We start from the raw sequence: 24,895 nt of genomic DNA on the forward strand, positions 1-24,895 counted from the left end.
AATGTAACTATATAATGCTGAGAAATGAGAATACTCTATATAACAAAAAGTGCACAAGTCAGGTCTACTCACTCCAGAGTAGATACTACACTCAAGAAGTCAACATTTCTGTCTGAGGCTAATTTTATTCACATTGATAGACTAGCAACAATATTGTATTTTAACTTTGAAATTGATGATAAGCAATAGCCTGGACTTAGAAAATGTAGACATTCTAATTTATCACGAAGATCAACTAGATGTGAAGTTATTTTTATTATTATTGATGTTCCTTCCTGCTTTCATTTGTTTTGGGAGAGGAGAATAGATTGTTTCTTTTCTTTTTTTTTTTTTGAATAAATCGGTCAGGAACCTTATGACCCACACACCAATATGAAGTTGTTAAAGAAACATAATATTACAGTACATTTTTTGTCTATATTTTCATTCAACAATGGATGTAATTGAAGATTCTATTATATTAGGTACTGAAAACTTCCCAACAGTTCATTAATTTGGTGGGACTAAAACTCATACTGTTGTGATATTTATGGCTACAACGCCTGCTGTAAGTCAAGTGCCCCAGACCACTTGGCTAGCTACACTATATAAAATGTAACTTTCAATGTTGATACCTCCTCATAGGTTTCATCTGGTGTTGTAATTTAGTATAGATATATACAATGTAGAAATGTAGAATTGAAAACATTTCATCTAATTGATGTCAAACTGTAGGACAGAGCATCAAATTAATGATACACATCACATTAAAAAAATACCTTATACATATATAGTCTTAAAACGTTACCTGCTAACTGCTGAACTGTTCCAACTGATCATGTTTTTCCATAATCCATGCACAGGGAATATGTATGTCAGGGCCTGAAAACTCCCAACAATGGTAAATAAGTAGAAATTTGTCTTTAACTATAATTCATTCTTATTGTTCCCCAGAGTTGATTTCATGTTAACACTGAATCAGAGACTTTACACTCTCTGACTAAATGCATGACAAAATCCCAGGTTAATAGTAATCAGGGATAGCCATTGGCCTTGCTTAAAAATACAAAGATGAACATGTACACAAATAACAGCACAGCTGTATTCAACATTTATTTTCGTATGTGTAAATGATGATTACAGGATAAAAAAATGTGGCTCCTGCCTGCAAAACTCAAATCCCTGCACCAGGGGGATAAGTTAAGTGGAGATAACCAATTGTGCAAGCAGTGGTAATAAGCTAATATTTTGTAGTCCCCCAACTTCCTAAAAGGCTGAATGAAAAAGACCTCAGTTCAACAGGGTTAATTATTTATTTACTCAACTTTACCAAATATGAAAAATAATTAGACATAAATAAATAACATTGGAATTTTTTTTTTTTTTGAAGTAAAGGCAAAAGTTACAGAATTTGACACAATTCATTAATATTAGCAAAATTGCAATTTTACACTAACATATATATTAGCAAAAAGAAACATGAATTTCTAACACTTTAAATAAAAAAAATCATCAAACAAATTGTGCAACCACCAGTATTTTATCCAGAAAAAATGTTCCCAAATATGATTAAATAAGATGCTCTTTATCTAACACTTCTTGAAAAGTGAAACTTGCAAGGACAATATCACATAAATGTTGTTTAGACACTAGTTCCTTTTCTACAAAGTTCATCAAACAGTATCTGTTTACTTAGTAACAGCTGCTTGTAATGTCTTGGATCCAGATTTCTGTGACAGGTTGATCTTGTCGCCCATACTTAGAGCCATGCCCTACAATGACCAAGAAAACATAATCAAATTGAGGAATAATTTGTAATAATAGAAAAATATATTGCATATTCAGAAATCATACAATAGAGGTCGCCCCACAACTCATTCTGGTCTTGCAAATACACTGTTTAAGTTCATTTCATGACATGAGGAGGTAATTTAACTCTACATACATTTATTTATATTATTTTGATAAAAAAAAAGTCACATAAGATTTAATATTTGAATATCAGTCCATATAAAATGCAGACACTGCTTATGATAGAGGTAATTTATAGTGTAGAAAAACCCACCAAACAAAGGATGTTTTCTAGTTTATATTTTCATATAATGATAATCCTTTTTGTATTTTTAACTGCACTATTGAGAAAAACATGCATTCATCTCCCACTTAAATCAACCAAATTAAGAACAGTAACTCCTCAAAGTGTCAATTTCATACACAATCTATATAATTTTTATCTCAAAAGCTCGACAAGCAAATGAAAAACTACAACTGTAACTGTTTCTGGACAAAAATAAATGTATATTTTGACATGCATAAATCACCTCCTGTCTAATTTTAATAAAGACTACTATTTAGGTATACAGTGTAACTTATAAGAATCTGAAACCTTAAAGAAGACTTGGAATGTATTTCCTGTTTGTAACTCAGTGCTTTCATAAAACCTCACACATTTAATTAACCAATTCAACACCTGCTAAAAAATGTGCATCAGTACAAAAAAATAACCTTTGACCCTGAATGATAACATAGGTGTTGACTTACCTGACTTTTAGCCCTTATTCTAATGTGTCCCTGTACGGGTGAAGTAGCAGGTAGATGTACAGGTTTCTCTATACTAAGGTTAGCTAGTACGTCCTCACCAAAGATTGACTTGGCATATAGATTGGCAGCCATAAATCCACAATCACCTGATAAAGCCTGGTGAAAGAAAACATTGAAGACGTAAGTACAACCCAATTTTTCTTACTGCTGAATTTCCTTCTATGACAAAATTTAAATTGACAATAATAATTGGAGCAATATCTATTTCTAGTACAATGGAATATTGAAATTGATAATCAAAGTGATGACATCGGACTGGTGTAGAGGAGTGTAAAAAATACGAAGTTTTAATAAAATCAACCTGAAAATTGACATCTGTGAATTGAGAAATTGTTGCATACAATTATTATTGTTTTTTTGTTTGTTCAGAGCTAAATGGTAAATATTGAAAAGCTTTCGCCCTTAAAACAAAAGTGAAACTGTCAAAAGGGGGAAAAAAATTCATGCAATATTTTCTGAATTTAAAACATGAATACATATATACAGTTTGGTTAAAAATTACCTTTTCAGGAGTCAGACACTTCATGTTTGTACATTTTATCACATGTTGTAAGAAGGCTTGTAGATCAGAAATGTTGGTGTTGACAGCCACCTTGTTCTCCCATTCAAACTCTGCCCACATCTGACGGAACTCAGCATCAGTGCAAGAAGCCGGTACAATGTAGTCCATGATGTCAATGTGGATGTCATTTAGTACGACACAGTTACGATCGCTGGCAGCACCACTTACATCATATACTAAAGATAGAAAAAAATAAGAGTTAAAGCTAATTTACTTGACTTCTTCCTTATTCACCAAATTTAAGTAACAAAATGCAAAAAGTGGAATGAGGGTTTTCAAGATTTTTATTTGTTAACGGACTTAATATTTTTCATAGATTTTTCTACACAGATTAAGAAAAAAAATTTAAAATGACCAACAAGATCTTACAGTTTAATAGTGAAGATACTTACCAATATTACCAAATATACCAAATACAACAAGATCTTACAGTTTAATAGTGAAGATACTTACCAATATTACCAAAAATGATACCATTCTCTGTAGAGGCTACCTTAACATTAGCTTTAATGTTACAGAAATCATGTGGAGCTAACATCAATGGAGAAGGTTTCTCTACCAACTTTAAGTCACCTGTAAATTACAATTAATATATCAAAGTCGTGAAAGGCCTAAGTATCAGGATGTATTCAAGGGAATGGGATGTTGACTCAAGTTCAATAACCACAGTGTTTAGTAAGCATAAGATTTCTCTAACTTCAGGTCGCTACTAGGAAAAGATTAAATGAGAAAATTTGCTGTACACCTTTCAGTTAAAACAACACATATTTTTTATATGAGCTACATTCATGTACTTTTTAATTTAAATATACATGGACTTGAAATAAAAGTAAAATGCCCTTAGAAAGCCGAAATACAAGTAGTAATTTTTTAATGTGGTCATTCAATCACAATTTTATATGCAATGAACAGAGAGACAGATAGACCAACCATCACAAGGAAAGGAATGAAGCTCAAAAATAAGAAATAACTAGGTAAAATTTACCAAGAGTAGCCAGTTCCAGGGTCAGGTTCTGTAGAGTGTCTGAAGTTTGGTTCACAATCAAGACATCTAGAACTATATCAAACTGGTTCACATTCACATAAGCCTCAGAATAAACTGGGTCAGAGAATCCAGTCAGCTGGGTGACCTTGTTCAACTTGGAGGCTCCAATAGGGTCAGCATCCTTCTTGTTACTCATACCCAAGGCTTGGGATAGAGTCAGCTCAAACATGTTCTACAAGAGCAAGTTTGTAGTAAATCAACATGAGATTCATTTTTAAAGAATTTACAGTGGGTTTAGGATCCATTATTATTGAACCAAAACTAGCAAACAAGTAAAGTAATAGTAAAACATCCAGTATCATTGATGTTCATCTCTCTATTGATAATTAGATTACATTAATAACATTAGCCTAAGCAAATTATTAATATTTACTGGAACAATATGAAGCAAGAGGGAATAAAAATATTTTGAGAAGCATTTAAAAAGACACTAAAAATTCAAAAAAGCCCTTTTTGGCCTAAACAGCTTCCTTCACATAAGTTTAAAATAAACAAATGTTTAATGTTGCATAAAAATGAACAAACCTCAGTAGCTCCAAGTTCACTCTTATTAATCAACTGATTGAAAGCTATAGGGTCATCAGCTTGTATCTTAACTGCTTTTCTCTCAGATGCCTGAATGAAATTTAAAGTTTGTGAATCATGTTTCAGCAATAAATCAGTGATAATTTATATAATAACATTACTAATTAGGATATACTTCATTATGAAAAAAAAAGCTACTTTGTTCTCTCAACTGATGATTTCTTGTACATCACATTTGCTTTGCTTTTGCTTTTAAGTATAATACTGTTATTTTGCCTTTTTTCAAATACATTGTAAGGTTGTTAATTTAATTTTTCTTGCCATTGTAAGGTCATAAAGTGTTCTATAAAAAGCTAACCCTCTGTTGTTCCTTCTCTTCCTCCACTTTTGATGCCAACATCAGAGATAGAGAATCTCTACAGCTGGTGTTAAACACGTCATTCATCAACGGAGTTCTCTCAGCCAGAACACGGATACAGGTTGCAATACGATCAACATCATCGTCAGTCATTGGCTGAAAGAAATAGGATAGAAATGAATTTTTAACCGAAGGAGCCTCTATAGCATACAAATAGCATTAGTAGAATAATCAGCTATGCAATCAACATATACTTTCACTTGTGAATACATGAATTCACACTTTTCATTTTGCTTTGAATGACCCAAATATTGTCCCTTTGCTACCAGTTAAGGTCAGAAAAATTTTACATTGTAACATCATTAATCTTTTAGTTATAGATTCATTATAAAAACACAATTATTTTCAGAAATGGCATTTGCAAGTGTGATTCTATAGCAAAATATCAAAAACTTGAAAATTTTAAGTCAAATATTACAACACAACATAAAACAAAACTACATGTAGTAGAGAAAAACGATGATGTTAGGCACTGAAGATACTTTTGAAGATGTTAGAATACCAATCAAGCAAATTTTGTTCAGTTTGAGTTTCATTTTCTAAATACGTTAAATTTAGTACAAATATACAATTCCATTACCTTGGTAGGAAGTCCAGATTTGCCCAAGTGAATGATAGATGCCATGATCAACATAGCTTCAGCAACAAACGACTGAAAAAAATAAATATGAAATGTACACATCTAACAACATAGAAAATACACATTTAATATCAATAGACATACATTTCCAAATTTTAAGATATGATACTAGTTTGTGGTGATGTGTGATATGGAAGATTGGTGGTCAAGGATTTGGGACCAATAATGTTTGTATTTTTTTTTTAATCACTATAAATAATAAAGATTACTGTAGTTTTCTATCTTTAATGCCAAGACAGTTCTAAATAATTGACCATTTTCAGAGTATTTCTAATGTTGTATGTTGTTTTAAAACTTAATTTAAAAAAGCACCTTAGTCTAAATCATACCAAGAAAATATTGTTAATACTAACATTTTGCCTATTTACACTGGGTGTGTTTTCTATAAATCTAAGAGCCAGTTTAGTCAGAGTAGTGGCCAAGGCTGCTCCAGCAAAGAACTCCCCATCTAACAAGTACTGTCTCATTGGTGGCCTACAGTAAACATTTGATTGCTTGTTTAATCTTTTATGGTAGAGTATTTACACCAACATATCATTTACTTCTATGGTAGAGTATTTACACCAACATATCATTTACTTCTAAATCTAAAACTTAATCAAGGTACATTTAAACTAGACATTAGCTGAGAAGAATATGTATAAAGTACAAAAGATTTATGATAAACACACAAAAATTTACAAATATTTACTACGACATTGTAACTAGCAAAATAAGATTTCCTTATGAATATCATCATCTGGGCTTTCAAAAGCTCAAGCAGTAGCTGGCCGTACTTCCTGAAGTAGATGGCTCCCTCCCCATACACATGTTGTTCAATGCAAAACTAAGATGAAGCAGGTGATTATTGCATGGTGACTAGATATATTGAACTTATTAACAATCCTGAAAAAAATCTTTGTACAAATCCAAATTATACCTCTCCTCCTTCTTAACAGCTGTACTGGTACTGAAAGCACTCTGTGTAGCATATGTACCATCAGCTGTTACCAACTTCTGGACAGATCCTGCTGACTGCATTTCATCTTCTGGTACCTCTCCTGCTGCTTTCTTTATCTCATCATCAACTATTGGTATCTGTTTGATGTAAGATTGGATTGATTTTTATCTAAATCTTTACAAAATGATTGCATCACAAATCAAAATGTTTACTCATTGAACTTGAAGGCTATTTAAGATTTTTTTTCAGTTTATTTTTTATACAGAAAAATACCCCTCAGAAAAACTGAAGTACCATTTAAAAATTATGTAGGCTATCCTGACCATGAAGATGTTTTTAAACCATATTTCTATCGAGTAAAAGTGCTAAATTGGATGCCAGGATCAATGTAGAACATACATGTAATTTCTTAACAACTACATGTATTTTTTTGATAAAAAAGTCCTTTGAGCGCTTCACTTGATCAAAGAAATTGCCTACCTCTCCAAGAGATTGTCTAATCAAAGTCATTACATTCTGAATATCTTCAGAACTACTGCAGTACTCTCCTAAGATCCATAAAGCTGCTCTGTGGATTCTGAAATAAACAAAAGTTTTAGTTAAAGCATTCTATTTTCATTTAGTTTAATTTAAGCAGTAACATCTATTCTGATTAGTTGACTTTTTTTTCATTAACATCAAATAGACATAATTTTATCATATGATTATGAAGTCATATAGTGTTGTATATTGATTTCCATGTTCAATTTTGAATTAAAAATTAAATTACAAGGAGTGATTGTAATATTTTACAGTCTATATCAAATAACTTCAATGCGAAGGTATGCAAGTTCACATTTTCTTCTTAGACTGAAAATATTACAATCATTACTTAAGTACTATCAAATTAAAGATTAAATATAGTTATGAACAGGACAAATAGAGGTCATTTGAAACTTCATAACAGATCCAATGATAAAATGATGAAAATTTGTATTCATTTTTACCCACTTTTTATTGCATTACTATAGGTGTATTCAAGTGAGATTCTAGACTTACTTCATTCCCTTGATAGAAGGGAACACTTCCAGGAGTTTACTGTTGATGACAGGTCTCAAGGCGTCGAATCTCTGGATTGCCTCCCTTACAAATACCAGAACATCAAGGGCAGCTAACTCATTCTGGTCACACAAAAATTCAATCAGCTGGAAAAACAATATACACTAGTACAGTCATTGATTAACAGAAAATTAAATAATATTTCAATTGTAACACTTATGAATTAACGATGAATTTAGTAATTTTAAGTTTAATTCATGCAGAAAATCTAAACCATCAAGAAATCAAATATTAACAATGATTCCTCAGTGCCCTTTCATTTCTTAATAAGAAAACTCAATAGAAACATATAAGGGTTAAACCGAACATTTAACATTCAACCAAATTATAACAGTATTCAATACAATTAATGGGACTCCCTGATTCTATAAATAGTAACTTACCACAGGTATAATAGTGATAGCTATATCAGGGAACTTAATGCTACACTGATGGAGAGTTCTGACCAGTATTTGTCTATATTTTCCTGTGTCTTCATGCTCAACATTGTTGGTCTTAACTACCTCTTTCTTCAGAACAAGAACCATCTAAAAAAACACAAGTCCCAAGGATATTAATCAACAATTCTTTAATTTTTCTATCTTGTTATGCTGAATAATGAATGAACCATAACAATAAATATAACTGTTTTTTTTTTCAGATACAAATTATCTACAAGACACTAATATATAAGCTACAAGATATCAAAGCTCAGACAAAGAAGAATTACTTAATCCTAATGAAAAAGGGGTTCACAACTGACACTTAATTTTGAAATGAGGTTGGGTGAAATCTAATTTGCCTGAGGCCCCAACAGGGAACTTCAATGCACTAAAATAATAACAATATGATTTTTATATTATATTTTTTCTACCTCTTCAATATTCCTAGATGTAACAAGATCCAGGGCCAAGTTCAGTGTCTTCTTTCTAACTTCTAAATCTGGTGCACTTAATACTCTCAAGATATCCATAACAAGTTCCTAAAAAAAGAATTATATTATGATCCATGTTGTAGTCTACACTCACTAATCTAATGTAATATAAATTACGTAACGTTTTGTTTTAGGTCTGAATCATTTTTTTCAAATGAGTATAACAATTTGGGATTTTATCTATTATATTAACTTTGAAATTATAAATATTGAATTCTAAAAACAACCAGAACTTTTTGTCATTTTTTCACTTGCTACTACCAGGAAAATATCAACCAGGCAAGCACATTAATCTAGAGTTATTTCCCTTAAATGCAATAATTTATTTAACAAATGTCCAGAGAGTTCTTAATAAATGAAATTATCATTTGAATTAACAAAGGAGGCATACAATAATTTACTGATTTTAGATAAACCATACCTGTAGAACTTTTTCATGAGAAGGAACCTCTTTCAGAGCAATAAGTCTGTCCAACACAATCAGTTTGACATTGTTGTCACTCTCCTTCACAATTAACTCAATGTAACAACTGGCTGCAGCCTACAAATACACTAATCTTGATTAAACTGCACATCCTTGTACAAGGAGAAAACACAAATTATAACAAATTAAAAAAAAAACAATCAGGCTCCCAGCTAGTGGATTAGTAAGTGAATTGACAATGAAAAAAAAAGTATTTAGTTTCAATATTTTAAACATTATGCATGAGAACTAAAGAAGAAAGAAAATTAATGATGCTAGAATTAAGAAGATACATAAATCAGACAAAGAGAGATAAGCACCTTAACAGCAGTAGGAGCACTGGACAGGGTTACTAAAGTACCAGCTGCCTCATATTTGACTGCAGGGCTGGAGGAGTTCAACAAATTGTAAATACATCTGATGAATCTGGCTCTCTCTGATGGATTGGCATGGCAGACCTGAAAGGTATTGATAATTTATTTACTCTCAATTGATATGCCTCTAGAAAATATGTAATAGGTGCAAAATGTCTACTGTTACTCATTAGAACCCCTCAGAATTCTATGACCAATAACAGACAGATACTAACGTATTACTATCCCTTGTTTTTATTCTTTTTCATTATTCCCAATACAAAAGGTCAAATTGACAAAAGACAAACATATATATATCGGGATAATCATGATTGTGATAGTACAATATACATGTACATTGTAATAGTTGGTCATTAAACCAAATACAATGCTACCAATACACATCATAAGATATCGCCAGAGGGATTCAACTCCTGTAACACAACTAATTGAGTAGATTTCAATGACAGACCAAAAGCTACTTTCTTCAACCTAACCAGTATATCTCCAGGCACTGACTAGGTGAGTAGAAATCAGACTGAAATTTAACTTGCTTTCCATTTTATGACTTTACAACTCGACAAGCAACATGATTTTTAACCATGTCATTCCAAAAAATTTTGAGTTTTGCAGAACAAGCAACCTGAATGAGTTTTCAGATTTGGAAATTACAATACCAAACTACAGGGTAAGTGATATTGTTTTATTTTACATCATTTCTTCAGACCCTGTTTATTTTGGTACACTAGCAATTACATTCAAATCCAAAAACTTCAAAGTGGTTCTTACAATATACCCTTTCATGCTAACTGCCAAGTAGTGGATGAACATGCTTATTTTTTACTTCTGTGGAGAAATTTCTTTTGTTCTTTCCCAAGCCCTACCTTCTGGAATTATATGCTATGGACATTCATTGACTACACTACAATTAACATGAAAAGGTCTATTCTTTTTCAAAAAGACTGTCTATAAAAGAAATATGAGGTTAATGAAACAAATATAATACAGTGAAAGTACTATAGTTCATGGGGTACCAATGGGTAAGCCAAACCACGAAAATAGGTTCCGAAAGATTCCCACTGATGCGTATACTGAAAACTTCAAAACCACAAATTCAAGAATCCACAAACTTGTGCTTCTTCCCTGATCCACAAAAATTGATATCCACAAATTTAAGTACTTTCACAGTACAACCAGGGCAAAAGAATTGAACAACTATAAAAGAATAGCGTTCCAATGTCCCCAGCGAAAAAAAAGTGAGGAAAACTTTAAATTCACTGAAATTTTCTAAGTCCAAGGGCCATAACTTCCATAAAAATCAATCAACCGTAACCAAAGTCTAACTTAATCTGTAACTTCTCATAGTAAGACTGCATACAAAAGACAAAATCAATTGGTGAAAGCATTACAAAAAAAAGTGTGGAGAACTGTAAATTCACTGATATTTTCTAAGTCCAAGGGCCATAACTTCTGTTAAAATCATTCAACCGTACCTAAAGTCAATATTAATCTGTAACTATTCATAATAAGGCCACATACCCAAAACAAACTTAATTGGTAAAAGCATAACAAAAAAAAGTGTGGAAAACACGGATGGACGGATACCTGGCATTTCCATGTCCCCTCACGACACATCGCAGGGGACAAATATGTGTTAATGTGTCATGCAATGTTGTATTGAATGTTCAGTTGTAGTTCTTCTTGACTCCAATTCAGTACAAAAATATTGAAGTGTAAAAAACATCCTGTATTTATCTTAAATGTTTATCTGAAAATTTACATTCTAAAAATAAACTTGTTCTCTTTAAACATTAAAAAGATATTTAATAAATAAACACAAGTACAGAGAAAATGAGTGTACTTTCACTACTGCTTTCAAAATGTAGGGTAAGGAATTTGAAATTCTCTAAACAGTATTCTGGTAAAGAATAACAAATGCTAATGCATATACAAGTAATGAATATAAACTTATCTGATTTTACACTTTTCTTATATGAATAGAAAAAGTGAAAAATCATAGTTTTTCAGAAAGATAAAAAATCAATTCCAAAACCATTCTTTATTTACACAAATATTGTCTCCAATCAACTGAACAAATTCAGACCTGTGTGTGTAAATGGGTGGGGAGGGTCAGACACCTCAAAGTCATCACATTGTCATGTGTGTATCTGGCAAGGCTTCATCAAAATTTCCTATATTCCTTTTTAAACTCAAGTTGTTTTAAGCTATCAAGCCTAGGTCTCATATAATTTTAAAATGTCAATTTTTCTTATCTTCAATTTCCAGTGATTTGGTGAAAATTTGAGTAGAGGATGGCTTAAAGACAAACCTTAATTTGAGATGCTATATTAAACCAGGCACAAATAACTTGAAAAATTAAGTTATTTATGAATTTGAGAAAAATCTGTAACTTTAAATGAAACCAGACCATGTTCACTGATAACCTATTTATTTCAAGTTCATAACACTTTCATAAAAGCAACAAAACTGATAAAAGATATGTCATATGCATTACTAGACACAATAAAAACTGGTATTTTTCTATGAAACAGCAATTTTTGTCTGTACACATTATGGTTTTATATACAAAAAGATAGGGTATATAGAATAGAGGTAAGAAGTAGATTTTTGACAATATTGTACCCAATATCAGACTGAATGGTGACGTTTAAACAAAGACATATCCATAAAAACAGGAACAGTAGAACAAGCTTAGGTCATATTGTGTGTTGGGAACTGGAAATAACCATTGAGAAACTTATGGTCAACAAAAACTGAATGATAAATTTACACACGCAATTCTGCAATGGGGTACTGCCCATAAGAGTAGAGTGGTTACACCTCCTACTAAGAACATAGGATTTCTGTATTAGTGTTCTAGAATGTTTTGTTTGAATACATTTTTTATTCCTCTTTATTTTGAATGTCTACTAGTATGACTAAGTGTGCTACTTCCACAATCTCTTTTTATCTATCACAGGCTAAGCTGCAAACAAAGATATTTTGAAATACACATTCACTTTTTAAATGGCAGCTAGTTCACTCCTTTGTTTGATACTGACACATGTAGAAATGTATTTGTAAGAAAAGTAATGCATTTAAATGGGACTAATATGCAAACACTTCAATAATTTCATAAATAAAATTAAACTCACTTTATAAATAAGCTCCACAATCACCAGTTGTAAAATGTCCCCAAAGGAATTCACTTGGTCAATGCAGCTACTGAGATAATTCAATGCCCTCTCCTACAATAAAAAAAAATTGGTAAAGTTGGTGCAAATTACACAAACTGGATTGAGGAATTAGTTTTCCATGATCTCTTTAAAATAGTAAATTCTTGTTTTGAAATACATGTTGTAAAGTAAAAACAGGTTATAATTGTAGACTTCCTAGGGTGACCTTTGTTTTTAAAAAAATAAAAAGAAAGTGTTTTTTAAGTTAAGTCTTTTGTAAAGCATACTTTCAGATCTATCAAACATTAACTATTAATTTTCAAGCTTCATCAAATCCATACAAATGCCATGGAGGACCTGTGCTAAGAAAGTTCATTCACAGATGAACTTATAGACAGACAGACAGAAATGCTATTAGTTCCTAACTAGCATCAAATATCTTTCTTTATAGCAATGTTGTAACATTGAGTCTGAAAAAACCATGGGTTGTTGTAGAATGGAGCCATTTAATACCTGGTCAGCATGTATCAACATCATGAAGGCATTTCTCTTACAGGACATATCTTGCTCCCCTTCTAGAAACTTAGCAATCAGTTCTGGTCCATCAGGAATCAGGAAATCATAGTTTCTGAAAACAGAAAAAATAATAGCAGTTGAGAAAAAAAATATACTGCTTCAGAAAGCGTCGAGGCGAAGTAGGCAAAAAACATATTGGTCACATTCATTCATTTTTTATTTTGGTTTTGCTAGAAAAAAAAAAACAGGCCCAATTGAGAAAATATCTCCTGATGATCAATGATCATAAGTAAATATAACCTTAGGATCTCACTCAATTTAGCAATAAACATTTTTTTACATGTTTAAAAAAACTCTTTTATAAAACAAGTCTATTTCAGCAACTTTCAAACCAAGTCTATATATTTCAGAGTGAAGTAGAAGAAGTAGACAACACAGACCAATCTAAATGGGAACTAAGATGTCCAAGAACAGTAGATTCTGTTTTCATCATGGCCACATCCAAAAATGTCACTTGTATAAAACTCCTACAGCTTAACCAAGATGATAAGGATGAAAAGACCCTATATTTAGAATTTGACAGTGACCCTGAGTTCATGCCCATGACCCTGATGCTGATTGGTCTACAAACCATCACCAGGGGGCAGCAGAAGTATTATAGAGTACAAGCTGAGGGATACACAGAGATCAATGAAGGTTAGACAGAAAATGAAATGTCAGCAGTATAATGAAACAAAAGAGTTTTTATCTTTTTCCTGGATGTGAAAACAAAAATGCCAACACACAACTTTTGTTTAGTAAACACTAACTGAACAATCTAGACCACTTAGAACAACAAATGAGTCTGCTGTTGTTTACTAATTGCATATAATGACGAAAAAAAAAAACAGACTCTTATAAAATATTTTTTTCAGAAATGACCTGCATTGATTTGAGCTGGAATGAGACTACTGGTTCACTCTGTGGTGGTAAGGTGTTTGAGTTTGCTAATTGTGTAAGTAAAGTTCAGTTATTTTTCAACACTACAAACTTTCTCATGTATTAGGTTCAACATATTAACTCTTATCATAATGAAATGAAACAAGCAGGTTTATCACTTAGTGACCAAAAAAAAAAAAAAAAAAAAAAAGAACAAACAGCATAAGAATTCTCTTTCGAGAGTCATCAAAAAATCTTTTGAGTAAACTATCCAAAGATATTAAAGATATTACTTGTTCTACAAACTGTTGATTTATTTCACTAAATGCTATTTTTTTTTCTGAGCTCAGTATAATCAAAGACCAAATTGAACAGAGTAAAGATTAGGATATTTTTTTCCCTTTCCAGAGGGGTGCAGAAATAGAAGTGAAACACAGACTAGGATCAAAATACTGGATAAAAACAGAACCGTCAACAAAAACGCAGAGCACCAAAATCATTATATTACAGCATATGGACACCAAAGAAATGCATTTCTTCTTCACTGAGAATTCATGGCAGTTTAAAAGTATCCCATTCTTACTACAACCATGCTCAGAGTATAGATGTATGACATTCTATGGATCTACTCACCGATCATCAGAACAGCCACTCAGTTTCATATGTAAATCCTCTCAGAAATCAGATTTTGACAAGAATTATCAGCTTTACAGAACATCGAAGATATGGTCATTTACTGCATGTGAGTACCATTTATTGGGAAAAAACATAAAAGTTCGCATAACTTGTCTCTGACCCCTTTTGTTATTTTATCCGTAAAAAAAATTTTTATCCCCCCCACCACACACACACACACACAAGTGTTTATCTTATTGTACAATTGGATCTTTTACTAAGTCAATGGATTTTACTGTTCAGAGCAAAAAAAAAACTGATTATCAAACAGTTCTTATGCCAGGTTTTGCATACTTTTACCTATCTACATCAGAAACCCCCTTAACATACAGCAAGGCAAAAATATTATGCCGTCATTTACTGAATAAATACCATTTTACTTTTTATGCCTACATTTGTGAAAGACAAGCCAGACATGGAACATTTTTGACAACCATTCAAATTGCATTCTCAATTGAAACAGTTTTCAGTTTTTGATTATTTTTGCATTAAAGATATGACAAAGACAGAGATCCAGAAGCTGATGAATTTAAGTATAAAGTTTGTAAAAAGGACCAACAACAGGTTTGGACTTATAAAATATTTCTACAGGAACAAATCTATCGAGTACTACACCAGGATTCTGCATGGAAACTATGGCATCATGGAGAAATACATGAAGGATAACAATGGTGACAGATACTCTATCATAAACAAAAATCTTGAGGGTTTATTCTTTAGTGCTCTGCTAGAATCAAAAACCCTTCAACCGCCTCCTTCATCTGTTTTTGGTACTAGAAGAATGTTAAGGCCTCCTTGATGTTCAACCCAAATGTTCAAGTCTACTTTGCAGATTTCTACTGTAATTTTTATATTCATTATGTTACCTTGGTCATCGCTGAACCTAATTCAAAAGCTGACATGTTCTGTAGAAGTCGCTTGTTGAAAATAAATATGTTTGACAACCCCTTCATCAAACTAGTACTACACAAAGGAGAATATTCAGTCTATGTAACACTTAATGTTCATGTGGAACTATTTTACACAGAGTCAATAGATATAAACAGGGTGCGATGCCAGCAAAATGGTTTCCTGTTTCAGGATGTACCTACCAAAGGAAAAGGAAGTAGTTGTCCTGAAGGAATAGCCAAGAAAGCTGGGTGTAAAATATGTAATCTTGATGTGTGATCAAATTTTGCATGGTACACCACTCTCCTATGGGAAAGAGTGGTAGTTGGGATGAAAAGGATGTTGTTCTGAACACAAAAAGAAGAAATCTGTGAGAAATGTATGTACTCTTGAAGTTTGATCCAATCTTTATCATGTTACACATCACTCTTTTAAAGTTAAGAGTGACCTAAGCATTTCAGATGCCATCTACTTTTTTAGTCTATCAAGAAGACTCAAGATTATTGGATCAAGATCATTTTATTTTTACTAATAGTGCTTAACTGTTGTTGATAGAACATTGTTTTTACACATGATGTACATTTTATTGTTCATTTTGTAAAATGAACATTTTAATACTCTATTAAACTAGCAATGAAGTTATAGTGCTGTCATCATTCTTAAAATATATGTACATGTACTAAATTTTATATAGTAATTTTACTCAAAAGTTTTATTGACAGAATTGTGCGTGTACACTTATGTGAAGGTATAATATGTCTTGTTAAGTGTAAAATTTTTACATTTCAAGTATAAATCACTGTAAATTCTGAAATTATAAAGGCAATGCTCTTTCATTGCAAAATGTGAATGTGATATAAATGCATTAATGAAAACTAGCATATGAAATTTTATCCTGTACTGTAACATTTGGCTATAAAATGACCACTGCAATAAAATATTCCCACAATAATTTCTGAATCTACAGTTTGAAGAATCATGTTTTTTAACACTGATTTTATCAAAATACTAAAACAATGTTAACACTAATACTAAAAATTACATTTTTGAAAGGTAGAGCTTAAAAATAAGTTTGAAACAATTTCAGATATATACATTTTTTACTTCTATCTTTTATCAGAAAGGCAAACTTGTACTTTGAAATGTTTACTTTGAGAAATAATCTTTTATATTTGACAAATTCTTGAAACTACATTGTTTTTAAAACAGCCTTTTGTGATTAATGATTTTATGAGTAAAAAAAGTTTTATAAGGTACAAGTTATTTATAAGAAAGCAGTGTTTAGTGTATATATATTTAACAACTTGTGCATTTTTAAATTGACCTAATTAATTTGGAAAATTAAAAAAACAGACTGTCCTGAAAAGTTAATCATAGATTTGTTATTAAATTTTTTAAGTAGAGTGTGCGTCTTTTTGTTACCAACCAGGTTTCTCAGAGTTGTATATCTTCATAATGACCAAGGGTCCAGAAATTTTGACAGCCCATGCCAGACATTTTATCAAACTTCAGCAGACGTTTGTCTTTCACATGTTCAGACCGAAAATAAACTTAAAAAAACTTTTTTATGTAGTTATTTTAAGATAAAATTGAAAATTGTGTTATTTCGTCACATACTCTGTCTTTTTACAAACTATCAGAGTGAGTGAACAAGTTTGGTTTCGACCACATGTGGCTTTCTAACATGTAAATAAAACATCTTATCTCTCAGACTTTTTCATCACATAGGCAAGCAGTCGAAAATTTGCAGGTGATGAAAATTGCACACACATTTTGTATATAGGTTTAAATGGTCTGTTGACTTCTGTGTTAAAAAGATTCAATCGATGAATTAATAATTACAAACTACGACTGATTCATAGTTTCAGTTCCATGTGCTTTCATTACCTCTGAAAGATCGGCGGGAAAATAATGGACTTGTCAATCTTTTTTCTTAATTAATTTACTAATAAATGTATGAAAATTCTCAGAGTTACTTCAATTATTTCGTATAGGCAATGGGGCTGCATGTGTACAATTAATTCAATTATGCAATCAACTAATCAGTTACAGGTAAATCACGGTCACAAATGGCTGCAGATTGGCCAAAATTGACACACATCTGTCAATTAATTTCCAATTAAATGGTAGTCACGATGTTTATACACTATTAAAATCATGAAGACTGTTATTTATAAGGGTTGGTAATTTTTTTATGTCCGATATTGGAAAATGGTCGCCGGTCATTTGCAAAATTTGTCGATCAATGACAGGCCTTTTTGACAGCTTACGGACCCATGGTAATGACTACTGGTAATCAAAAGCCAGCAGATTAATTTACCCTATCTTTACCTGTATATGGTATAAATAGCCAAAACAGCATTTCTTCTGACATAGGAATGTCGGTGTTCTAAACATTGTCTTATAGCAGGCATCAGTGGTTCCAATAACTCTGCCTCCTTCAGTTTACAGAGAAATCTGAGGGTGGACCCTCGGATAAATTCATTAGGGTGCTGTAAATCCTGTACAAAAGAAAACATAAAACATTTACTATAATTATACTGGTACTCTTAAAAAGAATTAGAGAGTAATTAAAAAGTCAATAATTTTGATGAAATAGTTGGATACTTTTACAAATGTATTTAGTGAAAAGTAAATACATGTACATCAGTGATTGGGTTAAGAGAAGGCCATGTGCCATTTATCACATTCCAGCTGAAAAAGGCCCATTCTCAAAAGTTTAATCCCAATCACCAAGACGTACAGAAATACTTCATTGTACATTAAGGTGTACATTTGTACCATAAGACATGAAATATGTTTTTTTTTATATGACTATGGAAAACAAAGAAGGAATTTATGACATTGAGGTTATTTTCATCAAAAGTTTGCTTGCAAGATTTTTTATTTAATTAATATTGTTGACAAAACTCACCTCACATGTGATATGTTTCTGAATGACACAAAAATTGAAAACATTTAAAAATAAGAAAATTTCAATATCCATTCTATGTCAAGAAATAAAAAATAAGATTTTCATAATATTAGAAAATTAGGCCAGGGTTCTCCCCAGGATTTTCAGATTGTGCTGTATTCAGCACGAATGACACAACATTAATATATCTCATGTCAAAACGTGCCACTTTGTATTTAATGTATAAAGATTTATCAGTGTATTAAAAATGTACATAAATAAATACATTGCTGTTTATGTTTACATGAATTATTTGTTGGAAAATATTTTACCTTATTTCTTCTTTTACAGTAATTATAACTTTTAATGCCATTTTTTATTTTTCCTTTTTAAATTAACGGAAAAATTAAAGATAATCTATCAAATAATGATAAGTGATTCTTCATAAATATTTCCTCTAATTCATACACACCCAGTGTTCTTCAAATTTTTGCTGACAGCAGACCCATTGGAAATTACAATTTTTCGATCATTTGTTTTGGGGCCTCAGTAGCTCATTTTGAATGTAATATTCATTTGATTAGAGCTATTTCTATTAAACTCTCTTTCTAGTCTTAGTAACTTTCAATAGATTTAGAATATTATCTAATCAGGTACATGTAATAGACTACTCTGGTCTTAATATTCATGTTTCCAAAAATTGTCAGGAAGTAGTGTGGAGTTGACCTAGTTATACCAGGAAAAAACAAAAATCTTATTCTTGCTATTTAAAGTATACTACACACTACTTGTTTTGTTTTGTTTTTAAATATTATGTTTATTCATGTAGTTTATTGATGACAAAAACCCCATATCATGATTTACAAAGAAAAATCCCCCTCCCTCCCACACATGTTGTACTATTTTTAGACTTGGGGGATTTTACAATCTATTTCTTAGCTAATTTTCCTGCCAAAAAACGTGCTCTTGATACACAACAACATGACAATGTAAACAAAAGACGGCCGTTTCCTTTTTCTTTTAAAAGTGTTTTGGAAGTATCTGATGGAATAAATATTGTTTGGGAATTTAATATGTTCTTTTATAAGGTAAATCAGCAAAACATGCTTTTGGCCAGGGTTGAGTGAATTAGTATCCGATTGATATCTTCACTAAAATTTATTTGTGGCCAGGTGGAGTGACTGATAACTTTTATTAGCTTCAGACACCTGTGCAGTCATGCGGTGATCAACTGACCATAGCATGTTTACTGCTATCAGTTTCAAGAGCTAATTACCTTGTAAGATGCCGTAAATGACCTTGGGGCACACGTTTCCTGTCATAATTGATTTTCAATCCTCATATTTAACTTAATAGTGCTGGTAGCAAAATAGCACAGTACCAATCTCGATAGTGCTGTAAAGCGCAGCACTTTAAGGGCCTGGGGAGAACACTGTTGGCAATTCATGAATTTCATATATACAGTGTCTGATGTAAAAATCAGTGACTGTATTGCCAGGAGAAAGTGAAAATTCCATTCAGACCAATAAATGTTTGGACAACCAATTTTATTTATTTTCCAACATGCATTAATTTAAGAACAACCTAGTTTTCAATTTGGTCAAGTTGAATTGTCATCAACATGCATGATATAACAAAATGAAGTTCACAAAATGTTAAGGTAATCCCCTGATATATGTACAAACATCGTTAAACTTTACCTTTCTATAGGCATCACAGACCAATATAAACTCATGCAACATTTTGCCATCTTGGTTGTATTTTGGGACAATTTCCCAGAAGATAAGCAGCAATTTCTTCAAAGTATGGTCACGGACAGGCATGACAAATCTAATAATTGTCATTAACAAAGATGGCATCTTTTCTCCATTGAGTATCATTTGTATAGTCTTTTTCAGAGCCTCAATCTTGGTCTTGTTGTCTCCCTTTTCTAGTAGTAAAAAACAATACATTAAAATATAGATCATTTTAAACATACTTATTTTTTTTAAATCAATTTAACTTTATTAGGATGTAGGACAAAATGACTCACATGTACAGTAAAGGCAGCAGGTAAATTATTAATCAGCAAAACCCAAGATTGCTTTAACTTACTCACAAAATGCTTACTTTCAGAAAGGTATTGTTTAGTTCATACTGAACTCAAAAGTGTTTCCTATGGGTACCCCTCTATGCAAAAGGAGGAAAGACAGAAACCTGATCACTATATACTCCGTCCCCATTTTGCATTGGGTACATAAAGACACATCTAAAATGTCATTAACCTGAGCAGAAAGCAACTGCCCAAATATATAGCTAAAGGTCAACTATCAATAAACTTAATGAGAAGTCAAACAGCAATATATCAAACATAACAACAGCAAATATGGAAGAAATGATGATTGAAACGAGTTATATTCACTTCTTCTGCATAAACAAATAGGCTTTCCCATTTATTACCTTTTACCATAATGAACGTAAAATCAAGGAACTATTTTAGTGTTAACTAGTGATAATAGGGACAGATGGTCAGCAACGTCCTTTGCATGTAGATCTTCTGTCAAAACATGAGAATGGTTCAAAATTTTTCTGTTGGAAGTGACATACTGTAAGGATGTGATAGTTTGAACTTTTAACGCAGATGCAAATCACATGTTTTAGGAAGTCTCGCTGCCTAATCAGTGACATGGACATAAATGTAACACAACGGTGCATTATCAATAAAGTTAGATGTTATTTAAGTACAAATAGCTCTGTTCCTCAAAGGCAAAGCCTAAAATCATATTACAATTATACATTTGTATGTACCTAGATCTTGTTTCAGAGTCATCTCCGTAGGAGGCTCTGCATCTGATGGTATATTGATTAAAGTATAACATGGCTGTTCTGCCAAGGTCGACATCTTCTTGTCCTGGAATATAATTAACAAAGAACTCATTAGTCTTTTTTTTATCTTAGCTCAATCAATTGTCAACAAAGCAAAAATATTTCAGTAAACAAACTTCGACTTCAAATGGATTTTGATCAGCCCTTAATTAATAAGTGATTAATAATATATAGTTAATCATATGCACAATGGGTAGTACAAATGCAGGGACCAGAGGTTCCAATAACTCAGCTTATTCGATTAACACAAAAATCTCAGTGTGGATTATTAGATAGGGTACACAAACATCTCATTTTGTATTATATTCAATAAATTCAAATACAGTTTTTTTAACATACACAAAATACTTTGTTGTGTACTACTGTGTCTACTGCCAGTAATGATCATTTTTTTTGTGAAAAAAAATATATATAAACTATTATTTTAATTGATCAAAGTCATAATGTGTTTAACACACATTAACACCAATATTGTAATACATGTACAGTACATACAGAGACATACTGTGACTGATCACTGACATTGTAGTGTACCAGTTTTAGAGTGGCAGTAAATACGTTTTTAGTCTTTGAAGATATTTTTCTTTATAATTTTGCTGTATTTAAAGTGAAGTTTAAAACTCACAATACAAGAGAAAGTAACAAATAATCTCTTATTGATTTTTCAGAACCACTAAGATGTACACCTGGTAATCACTATGTTGGTGTTTAGTCATGGTATGCTCCTTTCTGTGCTGTAATTCAACATTTTATCTTTAAATTACCAATTATAACTACATTTGATGCTATTAACCAGGTTACCATTATTTGTATAAAAAATATATATATCTAAAAATAAACATGACATGGCTGTCCTGTAGCTGAGAAAAATCTTTTTTTCCAATAAAAACATCCTAAAATTAATAATTTTGCACTGTCATACAGATGCAATTTCTTTTTTTCAAAAGGCAAAAAAGAGATAAAAGTATTTGAAATTGTTTTGGACAGCTAAATCATTGAACAAAATACTTCACTAAAAGTTGGGTTCTTAGGAACTTAGATACAGTTTGTACATGGGATTGAAAGCTTTAGAATCTGTAAGTCAATAACACTACTACCCAATGACCTATTATAAAACATTGTTACACAAAATTTACAGATGAAGGAAAATTAATTATTGTCCCTTCGAAGGTTTAATGCAATGTACATTTCACAAAGGATAATGTTTAAATTGTGCTTGGACTCCTTGTGATTGTAGGAATCTGTGGTTAAAAATAATTTGAAGAAATAGCGTGAATAGAAAAGAAACAATATCTGGGAATGAAAGACTGATATTGGTTATGATAATTCAAAATTAGTCTTATTGTACATCACATGTACTGATACAATTGTAAGTACAAGTATATTTGAAGTTTTGAACTGAATCTGCTACATGTATTTTTACTACAGCAGACTAACAAAGGAATCTGACAATCATGTGCCTAACAAATACACATTGTCCCTGTATGCATCAATAAATGGACCATCACAACTAGAAAATCTACAGCATTGTATATAGAGAATGTACAGTACTGTACAGTAATCTAATCCCTTCATCTGCAACAATGTGTATAATCAACATCCTGAGTATATCATATCTTACCAACATCCTTTGAGATAAAATGGAATGACTGTTAAAAGTTTATATCGGTATGAATTAATGAAATATATGTATCATCACTAATGGAGCATGCATATTCTGAATCATCAATCTAGACATATATACACCATGTACATGTACTGTAACCGATGGGAATGATGAACATAGACATTACATTCCAAACTGGGAAATCCAGAATTGTTCCATAATTATACAGCCCTATTGGGAAAAAAATGGTACCAAAATAAACATATTCATAAAGCAAAATTTTTGTCTGAAACATTGTTGGCCTTCACAAAAGATCATAATCAATGCAAATTTTCCTTTTGAAGATAGTAAGAGCATTGTTAAGCATTAAGAATCAATTTTTTATTTTAAATCCATAAAAACAAATTTTCCACAAGAAAATCTCCCTTGCTCTTTACTGTGTGACCTCTCATTTTACCCCAAGTAATCTTTACAAGAAATAGGGAAACGTCTAAATTAATAAGTTTTCGCAAAGTTGGAATATCGGCTATTCCTACCATCCAAAAAAAATGTGGGAATAGCAAAGTCTAAATAGAACACTTGCTATAATTCACCACTACATTGAAGTACATTTAAAAACTTTAAATTTAAAGAACTTGAATCTGTCACTGGGACTGATTTTCCCATTTTTTACCACTTACTTCAAAAAAGCAAGTGCTATATTTTTCTACTTGCTAAATTTTTAATATGAAGTGATATTAAACAGCTAAAATACAATCAAAATACAACGAACAACTATTGGTTAGGGCCATAAGGGACAGTATTTGGCCTCTTTGTTTTCTGTCCATTATACCATCAGCGTATAACAAAAGGCCTTGACTCGAAACTGTCCAGTGCCTTCCCACTCATGTCAATTCTCATCAAATGATTTGAAATTCCTTCCCACATTTCCTAACAGTTTTTAAAGAAGCAGTAACAACTTATCAATGACTATAGTGTTGTTATTGTCCAGCTGGCTTGTGGTGCCACTATCTGCATGATCTAAGCCTACTTCTGAGTGTTTCTGTTTGTTAGTTATTAAAAAAAAAAGCTGTAATTGGTCAACTCACGCTGGCATAACAAATATTGACCTTTCAAGGCCTTTTAATTTTCTTGTGTATTACCCCAGTCTGTAAAACAATTAAGGCAGGTGAAATAACCATTGAATCAAATGTTCTAATGATCCTGATGCTCGAAAGTGAAATTGGCAATTAAAAAATAAAAAATAAAAAAAAAACACTCGCTAAAATTTGCCGGCATGATGTAGCTTCAACTCACAATAGCAAATATTTCTATTCCCAGTAAAATTCGATCCCTGTGTCATTTAGCTGTAGAAAAACAAAAAAATACCACAAAAAAACGTCACAAATTGAAAACGGGTTATGTGACAATCACAAATTGGACATGGACCTCAAATTGCAGATTTGAATATGCCATCATATCATACATGGATCACACAGCCGGTTAATCCAAGTGGTCGGCCAAATCAGGAAAAAGCTCCGGACACTGAATCCCAAAACTGGCAAAAGACTTGAAAAGTGATTAGCAGTCGGTTTGCATATATTAGTACTTCGTGTGAGTAACAAATAAATAATTTCGAATTCAATAGGTTTTCATAGACAAAAAGCACAATTTAGCTTACTGATGTAATCCAGAAAGCACAAACATGCTTAGAAAATCAAAATTTAAACATGCATAATTACCCGTCAGACGAAAATTTACCGGAAATGAAGAACGTGGCCGGAAGTTGTCTTACGAACAGCCAAAAATAATTTCCTTCATTTCCGACCTTGAATGTCTATG

General features: G+C 31.7%; 1 protein-coding gene and 1 pseudogene across 6 annotated transcripts; one reads left to right on the plus strand and one right to left on the minus strand.

Annotated features, from left to right (window-relative positions):
• Window positions 1–1,273: 1,273 nt before the first annotated feature.
• LOC148614545 (coatomer subunit beta-like) lies at window positions 1,274–24,857 on the minus strand. Of its 5 annotated transcripts, none has more exons than XM_088588704.1 (23): window positions 24,796–24,845; window positions 22,094–22,202; window positions 21,391–21,493; window positions 20,304–20,533; window positions 18,042–18,211; window positions 13,227–13,341; window positions 12,693–12,785; window positions 9,505–9,642; window positions 9,143–9,262; window positions 8,662–8,769; window positions 8,192–8,335; window positions 7,749–7,894; window positions 7,191–7,287; window positions 6,690–6,847; window positions 6,124–6,244; window positions 5,711–5,782; window positions 5,071–5,226; window positions 4,713–4,802; window positions 4,128–4,359; window positions 3,596–3,715; window positions 3,083–3,318; window positions 2,521–2,676; window positions 1,274–1,751 (listed from the first exon to the last, which is right to left on the minus strand). In XM_088588704.1, exons 3-23 carry the CDS (start codon window positions 21,482–21,484, stop codon window positions 1,668–1,670), a joined length of 2,880 nt encoding a protein of 959 aa, XP_088444830.1. In that variant the 5' UTR covers window positions 21,485–21,493; window positions 22,094–22,202; window positions 24,796–24,845; the 3' UTR covers window positions 1,274–1,667. The 5 variants fall into 5 exon arrangements, with proteins under 5 accessions (XP_088444830.1, XP_088444828.1, XP_088444831.1 ...); XM_088588702.1 differs by lacking the exon at window positions 22,094–22,202 and adding an exon at window positions 23,090–23,117; XM_088588705.1 differs by lacking the exon at window positions 22,094–22,202 and having other exon boundaries at window positions 24,815–24,857.
• On the plus strand, window positions 11,062–17,705 carry LOC148614546 (phytanoyl-CoA hydroxylase-interacting protein-like; annotated as a pseudogene). The gene is made up of 5 exons (XR_015923711.1): window positions 11,062–11,424; window positions 13,640–13,925; window positions 14,144–14,223; window positions 14,556–14,889; window positions 15,317–17,705. The product of XR_015923711.1 is annotated as a phytanoyl-CoA hydroxylase-interacting protein-like (transcript).
• Window positions 24,858–24,895: the final 38 nt, after the last annotated feature.

Source organism: Perna viridis, chromosome 6 (genome assembly GCF_037379345.1).
Source record: "Perna viridis isolate PV_CMFRI_1.1 ecotype Kerala chromosome 6, ASM3737934v1, whole genome shotgun sequence".
NCBI lineage: Eukaryota > Metazoa > Mollusca > Bivalvia > Mytilida > Mytilidae > Perna > Perna viridis.

What these genes read in the sequence shown, in the direction of transcription:
- LOC148614545 (XM_088588702.1), bottom strand. An exon ending in CTATCACTATTATACCTGTG is followed by an intron (nt 7,895 to 8,191) that starts GTAAGTTACTAT and finishes TTGTTTTTCCAG; the next exon opens with CTGATTGAATTTTTGTGTGA. An exon ending in GCTGTTAAGAAGGAGGAGAG is followed by an intron (nt 6,245 to 6,689) that starts GTATAATTTGGA and finishes TGTTTACTGTAG; the next exon opens with GCCACCAATGAGACAGTACT.